Here is a 17,604-nt window from a genome sequence, read left to right as displayed (position 1 = left end):
GGGTGAAGGTGGTGGCGGTGGATTAAAGACAGCGTTAGCTTTGCTCTCCGCTGGGGGAGGGTGGAGGGAGGGAGGGGGGGGGGGGTAGGAGAGTCACACGTTGAGGCTGTCTGGCTGGAGGCCGTTCCCAGGCTGTCCTGCCGGCTCTCCCAGCGCAGCGCCGAGCTTCTACACACGCCGCCACGGCGCACCACACCCCCAGCCTGCTGACTGCAGCATGTTTATCTCTGCCCCGCGTGCTATCTTCATCAATTCTACTGTGGCCCCAAGACGACTGTGTGCTTTTGCCATCCCCATGCATCACGCCCAAACCTGCCTCGGAATCGGAGAGGAGGCGCAAATTTGTCAAAAGAAAAGAGAATGAGCCCGGGCGAAGAAAAAAAAAAGAAAGAAAGAGAGGGAGGAAGAGGGGGGGGGGCCTTCAGATGACAATAACGGCCGGCCGATATTTCATGAAAATGAAGTGCTCTGGCACAGTTTACAGTGGCCAGGGAAGGAGGGAACAAACAAATGGATGCAAAGCTCTTATCACATGGAGTTTTTCTCGGCGCCCGAGGAGGGAAGCGGGTCAGGGAACTGGGCTTCCCAGGGGTCTGTGCCACGCCATTGATCAGGACCCAGTGTTCAGAGGGAAAAGATGAACCCATCAGAGATAAGCGTACTCAGAGCACTGCGGGGCCTGACGTTTAACCTCAGCTCCGCCTCTTTGAAGGCCTCCATCACATCACTCTAATCAGAACGTCATCATCTGTCCCATCCATCTCCTGAGTAGGACTGTCCCCAGTAGCCCAAGTGGACTGGACAAACAGCCGAGCCTCTTACCGGTGAACAGGGGGACAGTGACCTCGCCACCTCCGTCTCCATCTTCACCTTTGACCTTTTGGTGATCATGGGGTTGACCGTGCTGCTGACTGCCGAGTCTCCATTGGGATTCTGGGAAAAATAGGAGAGGAAGAGGTGGAACGGAGAGGAGGGGAGAGGGAGAGGAGCGTGTGTTAACAGTGTACCCTGTGTATTCTCAGCATGTCACGTGCCTGTGACAGTAAAACCCCTTTTTTCAAAGGCGACCCACCGAGGAGACTAAACAGTCTAGCTGTTTCTCTGATGAATGGATGTACGTGAAAACATCTAGAGAGTGAGCTCAGTCCTGAAAACCTCATGTGACTCCTGGAGGGAGATGAGAGGACGCGCCAGTGGAACGAGGGCCCTCCCTGTTGATAGAGCCACGAGACACTGTTGTGCTGACTTGGCCAATGTGTGTGGGTAGAACTGTGCAATAATAATGCTGACTGTGATTACCCTGAACCACGGCAATGTGCTTTTGATCAGGGCAGGAGGAATCGGCCTGTCTTCAATGCTGTGTTTATGACAGACGGAGCCTGCAGCCTGGGCTGGCACTATGTGGGTTGTGGGAATGAGGAATGATGAGGTCTACATTACGTCCCCTTAAAGCTGTCTTCACCCAGACAAAGTTTAGATTCGGTAGGACATTTAAGTGAATGGAATGATCACAAATGCACAGGCAGGACCGCCACAAACCTCAACTTTTGTACACAAAAGATGATAAAGGGGGAGAGCTATACAGCCATCACTACCACTTTAAAACAAAATCTGAGTACAGGCAAAGAAAATGATTGCGTATGGGACATACTTCAAGTCCCTCCCCACAGCGGCTGGTATCGGGCGGGCCTTACCTTGGCCTGGACGTCATTGTGGTGGATTGAGGGGGGCAGGGAGGTGAGACCTAAAGTGGCGTGCTGGCGGCTGGAGAAGGTGGGCGAAGGCTGGATCAGGGGAGGGGTGTGACCGAAGGCGCTCAGCCCCCTCTGCTGGGAGAGCAGCTGCTGGTAGGCCATGGGGTTGATGGGGTGGGGGAACGGGAAGGAGGGGCTGCCAACCAGACAAGAGCATATTAAGACTTCATGAATCCGACTGTAGTACCGCATTTACATCGTCTTTTGTTGGAAGTTGGCTATTTACTGTAAAGAAATACCACATTTATTCTATTACGGGTATAGAATCCAAACCAAGAAACGTGCGGAACAAGAAAAGTAGTGCTTTCTCTTTAAAACCAGCCAAGAAGCAAAAGTCAGATCTAAGTGGCTGTGTTTGTATCGAGTGGTACCTGATGCCCCCCACAGAGAGGTGTCCATAGGAGCTGGAGGCAGCAGAGCTGGAGCGGGAGTTGTTGATGTAGGCCACCAGGGAGTTGGGCGACGTGCGGATCATTGTCTGCAGGTCGATGCTGGCGTCGGACAGGGGAGAGATGGACAGAGCTCTCTTCCTGCTCAGCCTGGGGGTGAGTCTGGGGCTGGCGAAGCGCGACACTGTGGAACACAAATCAGCACCCAGGCATGTCAGCGAACGTGTCCGACTTTTTTTCACCTCTCATTCGGACGTGCTCTGTCCGTCTCTCCAGCCGCTGGATCAGGAACGAGTCTGATTAATGCATTCAACTCATGGTGCTGTCTTTCTACCCTTCCTCGAAAACCCTCTCTCCACCCTGGTGAAGTCATCTGCACACCAGGGCCTCTCCCTAAGGGGGGCACCCACTTACCGCACGGGATTATGAATGTTTGCAACTTAAAAAAGAGTAATTCCATCCAGACCAAATCTATTGAGTCACTCTTGAGCTGCATCATTGTGTCATTTTCGCATCCTGCCCAACGGCGTGCTATTTCGGGAGCGGCAGACCTGGCGGAACGCTGTTCCTGCCTGCCGGGACCCGGTGATTGATGCTCACGCAGCCTCCCTCCGACACTCACACCCCCAGGAAATAGAACAGGCCTATCAATAAGTGCTCAAGATTGATTCACAGCTAATACAGTAAACAATTTGTATGAGGTGATGGAAACTGGGCCTGGCAGGAAGATATTGTGCAGTAAAATATCAGCTCATCCTTCCTGGAGTTGGTGGGTATGGTGGAGTGAAGTCCTGCCTACATTAGATGTAAAAAAAAACAAAAAACGTTCTTACTTTTATCTAAAGAACTTCATTTTAATGTACCCTACTAACACACATTTCCAGTGCATATAACTTAGAATTTATTTTATGACACATCCAAAACATACAGCCTCTGACAAGGTGGCTGAAGGGAAGGCAAACCTAGCACACACATTCTGGTTTTGTTAACACATAGTGGCCTCATTTAGATTCAGACTCAGAATGATCAATCTCTCCAGAATAATCCTAAGTAATTACTCTGATAAACATCTTAGCGTTAGGCTCACGCTTCACTTTGGCAAACGAGGCCAATTTAGAGGAATTGATTTGAACAATGAGGAAATGTATGCAGAATGTTCCGATCGATCTCACGTTCACGGTCCTTCATGCAAATGTGCCGGCACTTTATTTAATAGTCTCAAACCTGGTTTGAAATACAGCAATGATCATCTACGTCGAGACACAGATCTGATGAATAAGGACGTTTTGCGCCTCCGTAAAAAAGCAGGAGGCACTTATGAGGCGATGCTGCTGATTTGGAACAGAGCAGTCATTTGACTGTCTGACGTGCACCAACAGTACAGATGCACGCTTGTAAAAAGGTCTATGCGTTAGACCTCTAGGTCTATACTAATGAAGTTTGATGCTGTATCTAAACTCAACTGGTGGTTAAAAGTCTGTTTATCTGTAGCAGCTGGCCCTCTGCGCTGACTGGACTCTTACTGACTGTTGTGTCAGCAGAAGGAGCAGTCAGCCAGTTGCTGTGGGCCCAACAGGTGCTCCACATTAGCCGTGGTGTTGGTGGAGCCGGAGCAGTCGTAAACCCCTCAGCAGGTCGGGATTGGGACCAGTGTGGTCATTACACAAGGCACTGGCAACCGGACGTCCATTATGGCTAACAGCTCAGTCATGTGTGTGTGTGTGTGTGCTTCCAATGACAGAAACTCAATCCCTTAGTCGTCGAACAACTAGAAAGTGGCCTGGTGTTCTTGCTCTACTGGGTTTAACTATATTTTGAGGCTCTTTTCATGACAGTTACGTATGCCTCTCCGATGATTCTTTGCTGGGAGTATTTCTCTTTGGTGGAGTCCCATTTGACATATGTTCTCAATCTTGCTACTTTGAGACTTCCTGTTGGGACACAGACAAACTTTGGATGATGCAACAAACATGTATAAAACTTAACAACCCGCCAGGGGTTCTGACTGCTGTGAGACTTACAGAGACATTCCCCAAGAGCTGCTAAAGACATTGTACATGAGGGACGGGGGGACGGAGGGACGGGGGGGGGGGCAGAGGATGTGTAATTTAGGTAGTTAACCAGCCGCTAAGTCAAGGTCTTCCTGGTGGAAAAGCCATGGGTGAATTTAGACGGTATTTGCATTGCATTAACAGCCTGGTTTGAGTGAGTAGGGAAGAGCCGTTCAGGAATGGCAGCCTGATTTATCTATGTTACTCTGCTCACCTCTGGGGAGATGTGTTTATTAATGTGCCACTTCCCTTGATAAATGAGGAAATGGAAAAGCCCAGGCTGCCGTTCGCCTAGCCTCCTGGTCTCCCCCTGTGATTTATGTCAGCAGCCAGCCCAGCCTAGCCCAGCTCTCCTCCGCTCCCCTCCTGAGGGGTGAGGGTGTGTGTGTGTGTGTGTGTGTGTGTGTGTGTGTGGGGGGGGACCCCCTTCCCGCTGGTCCTAAGAGGCATTGGGCCTTTCACGGCCCTCCACGGACAGGCCTCCTGGGCTGTGTTTACAGTAATTGTGTTTGGTCCACGGCAGGATTTTTTCACCTGGGTAGCCGTCCACACCACAGTCCAGAGTGACTGTCACTGCTGGGACTGTGTCTAACTGTGCTAAAGCGTCTCTGTCACACTCATTTCCTTCTTCTGGCGGACATTTCTTTTCCCTGGAACAAATACTGGAATTTACATTTCCCTGAGACAAAAGCCAGTGAGTGCACGCTGTTGTGTTGGGGCTGTGGAGAGCTGGGGCCTGTGTAGTGTATGTCACTGTTGGGGAGTGAAGTTATGACAGGTTTTATATGCCTGGTCTGATGCCTTTGGCAGCTTGCCGCCTCTGGAGCAAGCAGGGGCTTGGCTCAGTCACCACAACACTGCAGCTCATTCACAAGCTCAGTATGGGGCCTGGAAGACAACACTTACTGGCCCCTCAGAAAGGCAGCGCTAACCAACGCTAACGCAGGCATGGCTGGACACTTTATGGCCACTGGTGAGATCTTTCTAGTCCCCTGGGAACTGCTAGTAAGATTGAGTCTTTAGCTTGTCTGTGTGTTTCTGTGTGCGTGTTGAGAGGAACGATGACTCACCGTGAATGCCAGGGACCTTGTGACGGCGTGCGGGACAGAACCTTCTCGTTTGTCTGTGGTCTGCTTGGGGGTCACTAAGCTACCTGCCAGGGGATGGAGGAGTGTGGTGTGACCCAGAGGCTGCGCTGCAGGGCCGTGCTAAGTCGTACCGGCTCCACTCAGCTCCTGGTCATCGCTCTGGCTGTGTGCCTCATATCGTGATGAATGGGGGAGATCCACCTGCTGTCTGATAACTGAGTGAGAATCAATCTACCATTATCTCCCCAGAACGCCTCCTATGACAGAGTCCTTAACAACTGTCAGGGCCTGTGTGTAAATGCCATTCAGTGAAGGGATAGAGAGCTCCGGCACAGATAAAACTACAGGCTTCTGCTGTTTAAGTCAAGACCAAGAAAAACAGTGAGATAAAAAAGTAGGCCTTGTCGCGAGAAGGTCAGCTTCTAGTAAGGCTATCCGTCATGTAAAGACGTAGGACGGTGCTATAAACAGGCTCTTTCATAAAGGTACAGTAGGTGTTGATGTCAATTTATCGCGTTGGCAAAAGCAGCGTCGGTTTTTTGAAGGCATGTTGTATTACAAAGGCTCTGATAGATGATGACACAGCCCTGGGATTCACTGTAACAAAATCCCTTTACTAGAATCAGTCTAAGGAAGAAATAAAACAGAAGAAGGGCAAGTCTTAGCGCACACGGCCATTACCTGAGTCCACCTCTTTCCTTTCAAGTCGTTACCAAATGATTTGTATTTTTTTAAAACACACACAAATTGTTATTTGTTTTAGACATTTCACTCCAATTTCATCATTCGCTGCCATCTCGGCAACACTGCGTTCAGGAGAAGTGTCACTCGTCTGAGAACGATTCACGGTGAAACTGAGGTCGTCAGGGGTGTGTGTATTCGATTAATCATCAGTAAAAAGGGACTTTGAAATCCAGTTTTAGCCAGTCTTCCAGTCATGGGCCTCTTCTCCCCCTCGGCAGCCCCAGAGTCACTCACCGTCCACGGGGGTGATGTAGTCCGGCAGTTGGGCAGCAGCTGCCACCGCCCCGGCCCCCTGCATGAGCAGCTCTCCGTAGGGGTTCCTATGGGCGGCCATCAGGTGGTAGTAGTCCGCCGGATTGGCTCCTGGAGGGGGAGGGGGCAGGCCGAACAGGCCGCGCTCTTTCAAGTGTTCATGGGCCACTGCAGGGAGAGGAAGGAAAGGAGGGATGAAGGGAGAATAAGTGAGAAAGCAGGGAGGGTGAGGAGGAGGGGTGGGGGGGAATTCCAGCCAGTCTCGCCACATGCTGCCAGACAGGGTTTGAAAGGGCTGTGCGCGAACGTGACGGCACTGTCCTACAGAGACATTGATGCGGGCGAGAGGGATGGGCGGGCCGGCCAGTGATGTGCAGCGGGGCGTGTCAGTGCCCCTGCAGATAAAGGGAGGGAGAGAGAAGAGAGAGAGAGAGAGAGAGAGAGAGAGAGAGAGAGAGAGAGAGAGAGAGAGAGAGAGAGAGAGAGAGAGAGAGAGAGAGAGAGAGAGAGAGAGAGAGAGAGAGAGAGAGAGAGAGAGACAGAGAGAAGGAGACGGAGAGGGGGCCTCCACATTCCTGCATTTCCTCTGCCTCATAAACAAAGTAGTGGGGCTGCTTGGCTATCTGTTTCTTTCTTGCCGCTTCTCTCTTTCTTTCTTTCTTTCTTTCTCTCTCTCTCTCTCTCTCTCTCTCTCTCTCTCTCTCTCTCTCTCTCTCTCTCTCTCTCTCTCTCTCTCTCTCTCTCTCTCTCTCTCTCTCTCTCTGTCTCTCCCTTTTTTCAGTTGTCTCGCCTTCCCTCCCTCTACTTGTCTGAAAACATGTCCTGGTGCCGTATCCACTGTGGACGAGCCCTGGAGTCCCGCCGTAACAACCCCGCTACTGTGTTAACATCTGCACCTAGTAAACCACATTTAAAAGTGTCAGGAGCAATAAGAGTGAGATATGAATTTGTTTTACATGGCCTGCCGCCGTCAGAAAAGGCCCGTCTGTCCGCCAGCCTTCCAACTCCATCTGCTCTGCTCGGAAATCTGGGAGGGAACGTCCGCTCTGAGTTAAGTTTTTTGGGGGCGAGCGGATGCAGATTCCTGTCCTGTCTCCCCTCTCCTCTCCTCCCACTGTGTCACCTCTCCTAGAGTAAAGTGATCCTTCAGACACCATTAGACGGCTTGGGCCTAAAAGAGAACAGGTGTGTGCTTGTGTTGACTTTAAAGGAGAAACAGGCTCTTTTCTCTCTGTCCTCTCCTAGATCACATGTCCACTTAAAAGTGTCCATTTTGTGTTTTGGGTAAAAAGCACGCCAACAGAAGATAAAGGCCAGAACTTTTCTCACAGTAAAACTTTTCTTATTCTAATTAAATACAACTTTGATGGAGAGATCAAGTGTAGAGAGGAAACAAAAGCATGTCTCAAATGCTGTGTGCTGGAAAGGGTCACCTGGAAACATAAACGCAAACTACCTATCACTTCAAAACTCAAGGCCTGCTCCAGAACCTATTAGCATTCCCTCTCACTGAAAATAGCCTCCATCTTTTCTCTTTCCCCTATCTCTATCACGGCCAGATCTCCAACGCTCAGCTTATTTCACTTTAAAAGCACAGGCACATTACTGTTGACAGACTGTAAAAGGTGATTTATTTCCCATTCAGACTCCTCGCCTCAACCCGTTATTGTAATTCAGCTCCGACTAAATAGTTGTCATCACGGCAAGGGGGTACATTTTAGGGGAATTTCTTTTGGCCGTCGGTTTTCTCTTATCAATTTCTGTGGTTTTGGGATAAAGCCTGAGAGAATCAAACACCTGAGACTGGAGGCTGTGGTTTCCCACAGAGTAATCAACTTAAGCGAGTGTGGAGTCTAGTCGTGTCTCTGCCGGGACTGTTTACCACCAATCGAAACATCTGAAAACACTAAAAAACAATTGCCTCACATGCAGGTATGTTAATGACCAGGGTACTCCCAAGTGCACGCAAGTCTCCACTGAGCCATGCAGTCTCATTTAGTACAAGCTCCACAAGGGACCTGCAATTCGGGGACGCAGTGACGCCGCTCCGGGGTGAACCAAAACGTTTACTCGGGGACGTGATGTGTTGTCATGGCGCCAGGGGGCCGAGGTGTGAGTGTGTGGTTTAGGCAGCCTGGCCTGGGGGGGAGGGAGGGGTTGCGGCCACTCACAGTCTGCGGGGCTGAGTCCACGCGCCGCCGAGATCATGGAGAGGGTGGGGCTGCTGTGCATGGAGCGCAGGTAGTGCTCCATGTGGGGGTTGACGTAGGGGTGCGGCGGGCTGAAGGGGGACTCCCCGGTGGCGCCGGCGTGAGGCGACAGGCGGATCAGGGAGATGTCGGAGATGACGGGGCTGCCTGCTAACCCTGTATGACTGGCGACAGAGAGAGAGAAACAGGTGCAGTTTAATGACATGGCCTCAAACACGAGACTCCAGAAAAATATTAATAAACGTCGTCTTCATCATTTTTAAGAAGTTACAAAACACCTAAATGAGGTTTAGATCTACAACTTAAGTACCAAAAAAGTTCCATTGTGTCAGATTAACACTAAAAAGACAATAAAAACCCCTTATTGAAGTTGTGAAAAAACATTAGACTGCCTGCAGCTTGCACGTTCTAAGATTTAGGGCAGTGCACTCATTTCTGCTGACAGGGCGGTGCAGAGCAAGGCCGGTTGGCACACACACCTGAGAATGTAGAGTAGACTCTGCAGGCGAGTGTATCAGGTCTGAGCCTGAAGTAATTAATCAGTGAATCTGATATGCTCTGTCTCCCGTTCTGTGTATACAGACGGAGATGAAAATGAGCTCACGTCTAATACCATTCCTGTCTCTATCTGCCTTTGATCTGGGGAGGAGTTCTCTGGTGAAACTGAGGTTCTCTGGTGTGACGAGGTCATTCACACACACCAACACACGCGCACACATCACAAAGACATGCAAGTATTCAACCAGACAGCATATCCCTCAGGCAATACCTGCTGTCTCATTACTGGTTTACTCTAGCTTACCTCATCCCAGAACATACATCCTCCAGTAACCCAAGCTACCGTTTTCCCTCTGGGTCACACAGAGGATAAATAGTTCAGGTCTTAGCCAGATATTAGTCTGTCAACCTTCCGTGCAAAAGCTGAACTGACACCAGCTCTGAGGTGAGCTGGCTCAAACCGGCTCCTTGTCATTGTTCCTCAGCCCCAGACAGAGAGGGTTCCTCAAAGCTGCACAGAGCGTGGGTGAGATGAGGGCTGACCCACTGAGGAGCTATCTGCTGTACAGAAGCTCTCCTCACTAGCTGCCCAGGGTCTGTCAGTGAGAGGTGGGCTTCTGTGCCAAAGACCAGAGCTGTTCCGACACTGACAGACAGGAGATCAGAGGATACCAGATGGCTCTGGACACCCCAGTCAGACCTGGAAGATCTGACACCCCGGAATCTTCCACCTGAACATCCAGTTTGATATCAGCTTAAAGGGAAAGCCGGATGGAAGGAAAATGGTTTTATGGTTTTGTCCGAGATACATCAAATGGCAGGTTCCCTAATATGTAAATGTTTCTTAAATTAACTCTACGTCACTGTTTCTTAGCTCTTAGCTTTTAGTTTCTTTTAACTTGTCTTGTTCTGTGTTTTTCTGTCTGTAACTCTGTGTTTTTTATGCTGCTGCCTGTCTTGGCCAGGTCTCCCTCGGAAAAGAGATTTTAATCTCAATGGGACTTCCTGGTTAAATAAAGGTTAAATAAAATAAATTAAATCAAATCTAAAAAATGTCTTCACTTTCCTTACAGAGCAGTCTGGTCTGGACCAGAGTTCCGTAGGTATAAGGACCTCCAGACTTAAAGTACAGTTCATAGTCTGTGTTTCTATATATATATACTGAACTGCTCTAAAAAATATGAACCCCATGCATTTTTCTCTTTTAGCCAGCAGGTACATAGCGTGGGCGTGAAATTTACCCAAACAAACCCCGTTACGAGCTTTAGAGATCCAAATCAGTGATTCTGAACACCTAAATAAATAATGGCCGATATTCAAATGTGAAAATTCTGTCTGTGAAATGGGGTTTCATTACTATGCGTGTCTCTGGGTGCACAGAGAGAGGCCGTGGAGCGTATCACTGCCCGGCGCCAGAGCCGGAGGCCCCCTCACCTCAGTTGTCATGCTGGTCAACCCCCCCCCCCCCCCCCCGCCCCCCCTTCTCTTCAGGTTGTCGGGCAGACCCACCCTGCTGCTACACAGGTTGCGTGTGCCCATGTGGTCATTACACTGCTCTTTTCTTGGCGCTTCAAAAACACTGCTACAGTGATCTAAAACGATTTCATTGAATTTACACCTCCGTGCAGACATTACCTTATTTTCAAACGTCTCCTGTGTTGATGCAGTGTTTTTACGGCTCGCCTGGATTGGAGCTGCATTTGACTAGATAATTATAATGAGTTGTACTGTAAATGAAACGACCCCTGTCTCATGGTATAATTGCTGATGACAGCATGGACAAACATGGCCTGTTTGAGGTCCACATTGTTACCTGGTTCCTTGTCTGTGTTTGTGTTCTGTATGTGTATGGGTATTCATGTGCACTCAATGTGTGTGTGCAAGTGTGTGTCTGTCTCTCCACTGAGCTGCTCCACGACACTAGAGATGAATTACAGCGTGACAAAGTCTTGTCTGTACCTCTGGGCTAGTGCTCTGATTGAGATAAATCACACCATCCCGGACTGGGCTGGAATAAACTCCTGCAACATGATATGGATGGTTCAAGCTCAAACTTAACAGGCAATACTTTTCCACTCCCCTCGATGCAGACAGAGAGAAAGAAAGACATGACCTACATACAAACAAACGGCTCGTTGCTCTAGTCTGCTAAAACTAGGTCTGGTCAGACTGCTGTAGGTGTAACAAAATTCCTTATTGACTGCTGTATCAACTGTTGTTATAGAGTTGAGAGGGGTTTCATTGCGTTTTACTGTTGAAGAAAAACTGACCAGCCTTGGTCTTTGGGCATATGGCTTTTAACAGTCAAGTGTGTGGGTGGCAGACATCTCTGAACAAAACTAATTGATACTAATAAAGGGTTATTATTACTGTCTTTAGACATGACCAATACTGTAGGACAGAGCTGTAGTTTGAAGACTGAGCTACTGATTGCCCCAACGCCGTTTCCCCCTGTTTCTAATGTGGCGACAACAAAAACAATCCTACTCTCTCCATCTCAGGAATGTGATGTCCTTTATGGTCATCCCACCAAGCTGTGGTTGTATTTATCAACAGGTCCTTAAATGTCGGATGATAATTCCAAAGCCAGGTGGAAGCTGAGTTTGGGGAGAGTCTGTTGAGGACAGGGAGAGTCTGCGCGTCCCCTACGCGTGGCATCAACCAGCCTGCTCTCCCGCTCAGAAACATCCTCAGACGAGAGACTGATGAACCGGGCCCCACAGGTCTGCTGCTGGAGACCTTGGCTCTTTGTCGTGGGTTTCTGACATTCGCTGCCGGTGCGTAAGCTGTCCTCCGTACAGTAGGAAGGGGAACAAAACCTGGAGGAGGCGAGCTTCCCTCTGCCGCTCCTACAGCATGACAGCTTTGACAAAATAACCAGCCCCCTCATTACGTTATATGCAAACAATGATAAAGGGGATTGTATGGAGATGTCATGTTAGACAATCAAGGAGGGGACCTCTGACACCCCGCCACGAGTCGATAATAAAGTGCCTGGGCCCTCGACAAATGACACCACACTTAATTTGCTGTGCAATGTTCCTGTAATTAGATGAATTTGGCGCAGGCAGAGGAAACGACAGCTAGATCAAGGTCTTGATGAATTAGGGGTCCACTGTCAAGATCAAATCACATTAATCAAGGTGGCCGAGTCCACAGACAGATTTGTTCTCCCCCTGCTTCCCCGCTCCCTGTGATGAATAGCCCTGCTTTTGCCAGGCACACAGTATGTATCACCATCAAATCTGTGAATTTAAATGTAAGAGCACTATTTCGAGAATTATATTGACTTTTTTACTATCCTTGTTTTAAGATAAAGGTAACTTTATCAGAGAAAACTTTAACAGAGGGAGAAAAAAAAACGGAAGTCTCCTATGAGCCCCACGATATCCTAGTGCTGGGGCTTACTATCAAGTGAACCACACAGTAACCTGAAAGTTGAATTAACCAGCGAGACGCCACATGGGTGACCTCTGTGGGCTGTGTGTGGTTTAATTATTGTGTTAGCTTGGGGCAATGAGCTCAGCACCACACATATTAGTTTCTCTACAGCACATTAATGAACATAAAGGGCTGTTGTAGGTTGTAGGGGGAGAGGCTGCACTGTACTAATGGCAGCTGTGATGGATCCAGCTCTGTAGTGCACTGCTAATTGAAAGAGGATGCATACTGGCATCAGGCCTCAGGTTTGATCCGAGCCAAAAAAGCAAAGCTGTCTCCCATAATAAGCTAGGAAACGAGCGACAAGACAGGAAATGTTAACATTCTTTTAAAACTGACTTTGGATAGTCGCTTTTTATCCAACGTGTTTCATCTGCCTTTGATATTGAGCTGCTTTTAGCTTGGGCCCCTTGAAAAACACAGTGTTGATACATCCTTGTCAGTCTATTGCAGACTTAATGTTATCATAGGGTAAGTAGGGAGCATGGTTTGTGGGAAGACTTACCCGTGTATGGCGTGCAGGCTGTGAGGATCGTAGTGGTACCTGCCTTCATGGTGGCGCATGTCAATGGGGATCGGCGTGTGGAACGTTGGGAATATGTGGTGAGGAGCTGCACAACAGAGAGAGAACAGAGATAGAGGGAGAGAGAGAGAGAGAGAGAGAGAGAGAGAGAGACCGAGACAGAGACAGAGACAGAGAGAGAGAGAGATAAACTTAAAAAAAAGGCCTGGCTTTCAGAAAAATAAATTTCAAAGGCAATAGGCCTACAATAAAGCAACATGAATTTCAGAGCAAGCTGAGCAGTTTCGTGTAAAATATTGGCACTATCACACAAGAGAAGTGGAATAAATAAATAATCTAAGTCATCCTAAGAAATCCTACATCTTGAACATAAAAGATATCCAACTGGGCTTTTGACAAAGACCTGCAGCTAGACAGTCTTTGAACTAGGCAAGATGATGGACTGTATGAAGGGAAACTGCAGCCCCAACGCAAACTGGAGCTGACAGCATTGGGAAAAGCCTTAGTCTTCTGGCCTTCTTCCTGTCCAAACAGCCCGTCCCTTCATTCCTCAGGCACCGTGAACAGTACTGCAGACAACACCACAGGGCTTTAGCCGTCCTTGTTCATACGTTCATTCATTAGCTCATTCATTCATTTTCTCTCTGTCCAAATGTAAACAGGCAACAAAAGAACATTCCATAAATGGCCCAAAAAGATTTAGTCATGATGATAATAATTAAATTTGACTTTAACGTGATTTGGGGAAATCATTGTCGGGCTCCAATTAAACTCTACAAAGCAAATCCTTTCTGTGTTTTTTTCTTGCTGTGTTGTAACTAGAACCCTGTGTACCAAATGTGTTTACATAAGGTGAAGGCTTTGTGGTGAGAGTTTCTTTGTTATGCTTTGTATCTGCTATAAAAAAGGATTATTTTCTTTTAATTGGATTTCTTGGCTGAATACCTTACCTTAAACATAAGAACTTCATTAATTGTTGTGATAACAAGAGAGCTCAGCTGAAGTTTACAGGAAAGGCAAGACTTTTTACTGCCAAATAAATATATATTTTGGAGTCTTAAAGTTTTTTTTACAGTTTTGTTTCTCATTAAGATTTTTGGAAGTTACACAGCCTTTTAAAACATTTGGAAACATTCCATGAGAACACTACCTCCCTCTCAATGCGCTCCTTATCAAAGTGTGTGAAATGTTCCCAATGGGGAACATTTCCATCCATTAATGTCTGACCCCCTAATTGTAAACCAGTATGACATGTTTCTGCTGCTGCTGAGATGAGAGGAGAGAAAAAGGGGAGTGGAGAGGGGAGAAGAGGAGAGAAGAGGGGAGGAGCGGGGAAGAGGAGAGTTGTGCAGGACAGGAAGAGTAGAGAAAAGGGGTGGGCCAGGCCAGCTGATCTCTGGATCCTATTAAAATTCTTTGGGCATCACTCGCACCAGCGGGAGTCAGGGGTGACCTGGGAGCATGGAGCGGAGGGGTCAGGGCCACGGATCATTATCTGTACCTGCCATGCACAGGAGGGGCCTCCCGGGGCCCGAGCCCAGGCCTCCAGCCCCAGCACGGGGACAAAGCCTGTGTGAGTCAGCATTCCAAGGCCATTCCTCTCACTCTGCTCCTGACAACATGATGGACAGGCTTGTCCCAGAGGCCAGGAAATGGCCCCACTCCAGTTGGTCTGCTCTGCTCTGCACAATGCCTCAGAGCCTGATTTAATAGGGCTTATTTCAGGGCAAACGTTTAGTCTCAAGATGGCCGACGCTTTCACGTTGGCCCTCGCTTTATTTTGTTTAGAGAGAACCAAAAGTACTCAGCCTCTTGTGAATACAATATACTGAGAAGAGTAAACATAGAGTACTGTCTACTTTTGCACTCCAGGACGTCATAGTGGTGTGTGTTAAGCGAGGATGATGTTTTCTATCACTGAAGGATGACTGTGTCGTACCAGAATGTAGACACACTGTAGCTCTGAGAGAAGCAGCCTTCTAGACAGGCCTGTGTTTAAAGCTTAGCGTGACTCAAAGTCATATTTCTCCTTTCGAGTGTTTGTCACGGAAAAAGCCCCGCAGGGTTGTATTTAATTGATCAAAAACACCATAAAGCACACCTGATGTTCAAAACTCCAGCAGCACAACAATAATGTCCTACAGCTGTTTCTAACGAAACATGGATATACCTTAGTAAATCTTTCCCTAACTCGACACACAACAATGTGTTTACTGTACTCCTGTGTCGTGTAAGTCTTATCTAACCAAGCTGACTACTCACTACTGTGTTCTTCCTGTGTTGGAATGGGCTGACAATTTCCACACTAAAGTGTAGTCACCAGTATAATAGCCTAGTGGGAGTGTGTGGAGTGGGTCGACCAGCCAAGCAGGCACATTCAAAGTGTGTCCCAACTTAATGGTTTTGGGGGCTGGTGGACCCAGAATGAACGCTCTGAGCCAGGGAGGTTGGGTGGGGGCGAGGGGTGGGGTGCGGCATGGCAGAGAGGGGTGGGGGTGGGGGGGGATGGGGGCTCCAGACAAAGAGGTAGCCGGATCTAGGTCACCAAAACATGACGAGGTGGACTGGCTCCCGTCACGACGGGATTGTGCCCTTAACGGATGGCTGTGGCCAAGCACAGGCCACGCTGGTCTGTTCAGAGCTATTCGGAAGCCCACCGGCGTCTTGCATATTTACACAGGTTAGAGGCTAATTCAGGCCCTTGCTTTCATGCCTGGTCTTACATTTTCTCGTGTGTCCACAAAAGGTCTCTCCACTTGAGGAGATGGCTGTGGAGACTCTCCCCTCCCCCCATGAGAGGCTGTAGGCAGCAGGCACCGTCATTGTCTCCTGTGTGTCTCGGGCCAGTCGGCACTGGGTTGTACTGCAGGGACTGGGAGAGGAGGTTGGGGGTGGTTTTGGGGTAGTGTTGAGTTGACCAGGCAAGCTTATTCTATCACCCAGACAGCTCCATTGTTCACACGCCACAGGAAGAACAAAAGGCGAGCGCTCTGGAGAGTTCAAGAGGCGCGTTTACCTGATTTACTGGGCCCAATCCCCCCTGGGCACGGCACTGTTGGGTTTAGGCCCTCACATCTATTAGTCTTAGGGTGATAACATTTGTTTTCACATCTGGGAGAACACCGCAGCAGGCCCACGCGCTTTTTCATAGTCACCACCCCCTCCTCCAAACCCAACCCCCCCCCCCCCTCCGTACATGCAGACACACAGGATTCTTAAGACCGCACTGACCGAGCCGTCGGTCGGAAACATGGGAAAGCCAAGGTCCAACGGACTTCATCGCTAACTCTTTGGTGTGAGCAGATGGCTGGTGAACAACTTTTGTGCAGTTTGTATGTTTGTGCACCTGTGTTTTTTTAGACATCATTGATGGTGGGTAAAACCCTTTCAAGCCCCTCAGTCTTTCACTGAAAGGTATTTATGCAAGTAGACCCAATGCTACTGTAATGCCGTGCTTAGTAGTGAGTAAATCTCTCAGTTTTTCTCCAGGTGCAGACATGTGGATCTGTAACCAGATGATGATGGTCTTATTGCCTCCATCTCAGCAGAGAGGTATGCAGAAATCCTCATTGTGTCCTAACTGAACTGAGCTCTGGTCTGGAGGTGGCTTGAGACTTCTCTCTCTCTGAGAAGTTAACGGCAGTAACGATACCCTGAGAGGCAAAGCCTCAGTGGTGAAATTAAAAAGTGTTTCTGTCTTCTCGCAGAATGACGGGGGAAATTACAGTCAGACAGGAAATTCCAGCAGAAGAAGCTGGCAGCAATCCTAACTACACACAACTTCTACACACACACACACACACACAGACGGCCCCACTCCGAAATGCATGCTGGGTAATGATGTCGGTGGCGAGGTACACTTCGGACAGCTTTAGCCTTATTAATAGCTATGCGTCTGACCCTGCCTAGCTCAGCCCAGCCGCCCTGCCCAGCATGCCCTCGCGAAGCCCAGCCCCCAGCTGTGAGAGCAGCCCCATAGCGCGCAGACGTGGGCCCTGACAGAGGCAAGGGGGTGTGGAGGGTGGGGTGGAGAGAGAGGGGGGTGGTTATCAGCCTCTGTCAGATGGGCTGGGGCCACCTCCTAATAACCTCCATGCATCACGGTGCTGAAGGTGAGCGTGGGGGCGTCTGGCTGGCATTAACAAACAGAGCTGGGGTGCTGATGGGGGCCTCCTCTTTACACCCCCCCCCCGCCCCCCCCCCCCCCACACACACACACACACACACACACATGGAACACAACGCGCACACGCCAGCCCACACGACAAGCGCCGTGTTGTTAGCATGCTGTTTGTGTAATTTAGGTACTTAAGACGGCAAGGGTCTCAAAGACTGATTACACCACGCAGTAATCACCCACCTCTACCGTGTCCTGATTTATCACTCCCTCGCTTAATAGCACTGCTTAACACACAGGTTTGTCGAGATTAAGTAATTACCTTAAACCAAAAGTTTATTATCTTTAAGACTGCTCAGTGATAAAAGGTAGGCTGTCGAAAGAAGCCAAGGAAGAGTTGTACCTGGTGAATGAGAGCGATAATTAAAATACAATGAATTAAATTGTCGCTACTGGGGCTGTCACGGTGCTCCCTTGCTAACATTCATATTACCCCGCTGAAACCCTTTCTTGGGGGCGGCTGGGATTACACTTCAG

At 48.9% G+C, this 17,604-nt stretch overlaps 1 protein-coding gene across 1 annotated transcript in view; it reads right to left on the bottom strand.

The window, feature by feature from the left end:
* The window catches only part of LOC134007559 (zinc finger protein GLI2-like), a 47,813-nt gene that overhangs the window by 9,723 nt on the left and 20,486 nt on the right, over positions 1–17,604 (bottom strand). Inside the window, exons 3-8 of the mRNA XM_062447101.1 lie at positions 12,933–13,038; positions 8,450–8,652; positions 6,261–6,446; positions 2,126–2,327; positions 1,695–1,890; positions 823–933 (exon numbers count right to left, since the gene is read on the bottom strand). Coding sequence (XP_062303085.1) covers positions 823–933; positions 1,695–1,890; positions 2,126–2,327; positions 6,261–6,446; positions 8,450–8,652; positions 12,933–13,038 — 1,004 coding nt within the window. The remainder of the gene's footprint in view (positions 1–822; positions 934–1,694; positions 1,891–2,125; positions 2,328–6,260; positions 6,447–8,449; positions 8,653–12,932; positions 13,039–17,604) is intronic.

This window comes from Osmerus eperlanus, chromosome 21, assembly GCF_963692335.1.
Source record: "Osmerus eperlanus chromosome 21, fOsmEpe2.1, whole genome shotgun sequence".
In the NCBI taxonomy this organism is placed as follows: domain Eukaryota; kingdom Metazoa; phylum Chordata; class Actinopteri; order Osmeriformes; family Osmeridae; genus Osmerus; species Osmerus eperlanus.
Note: the sequence above shows the minus strand (reverse complement) of the source record. Positions and strands in the feature narration are given on the sequence as shown.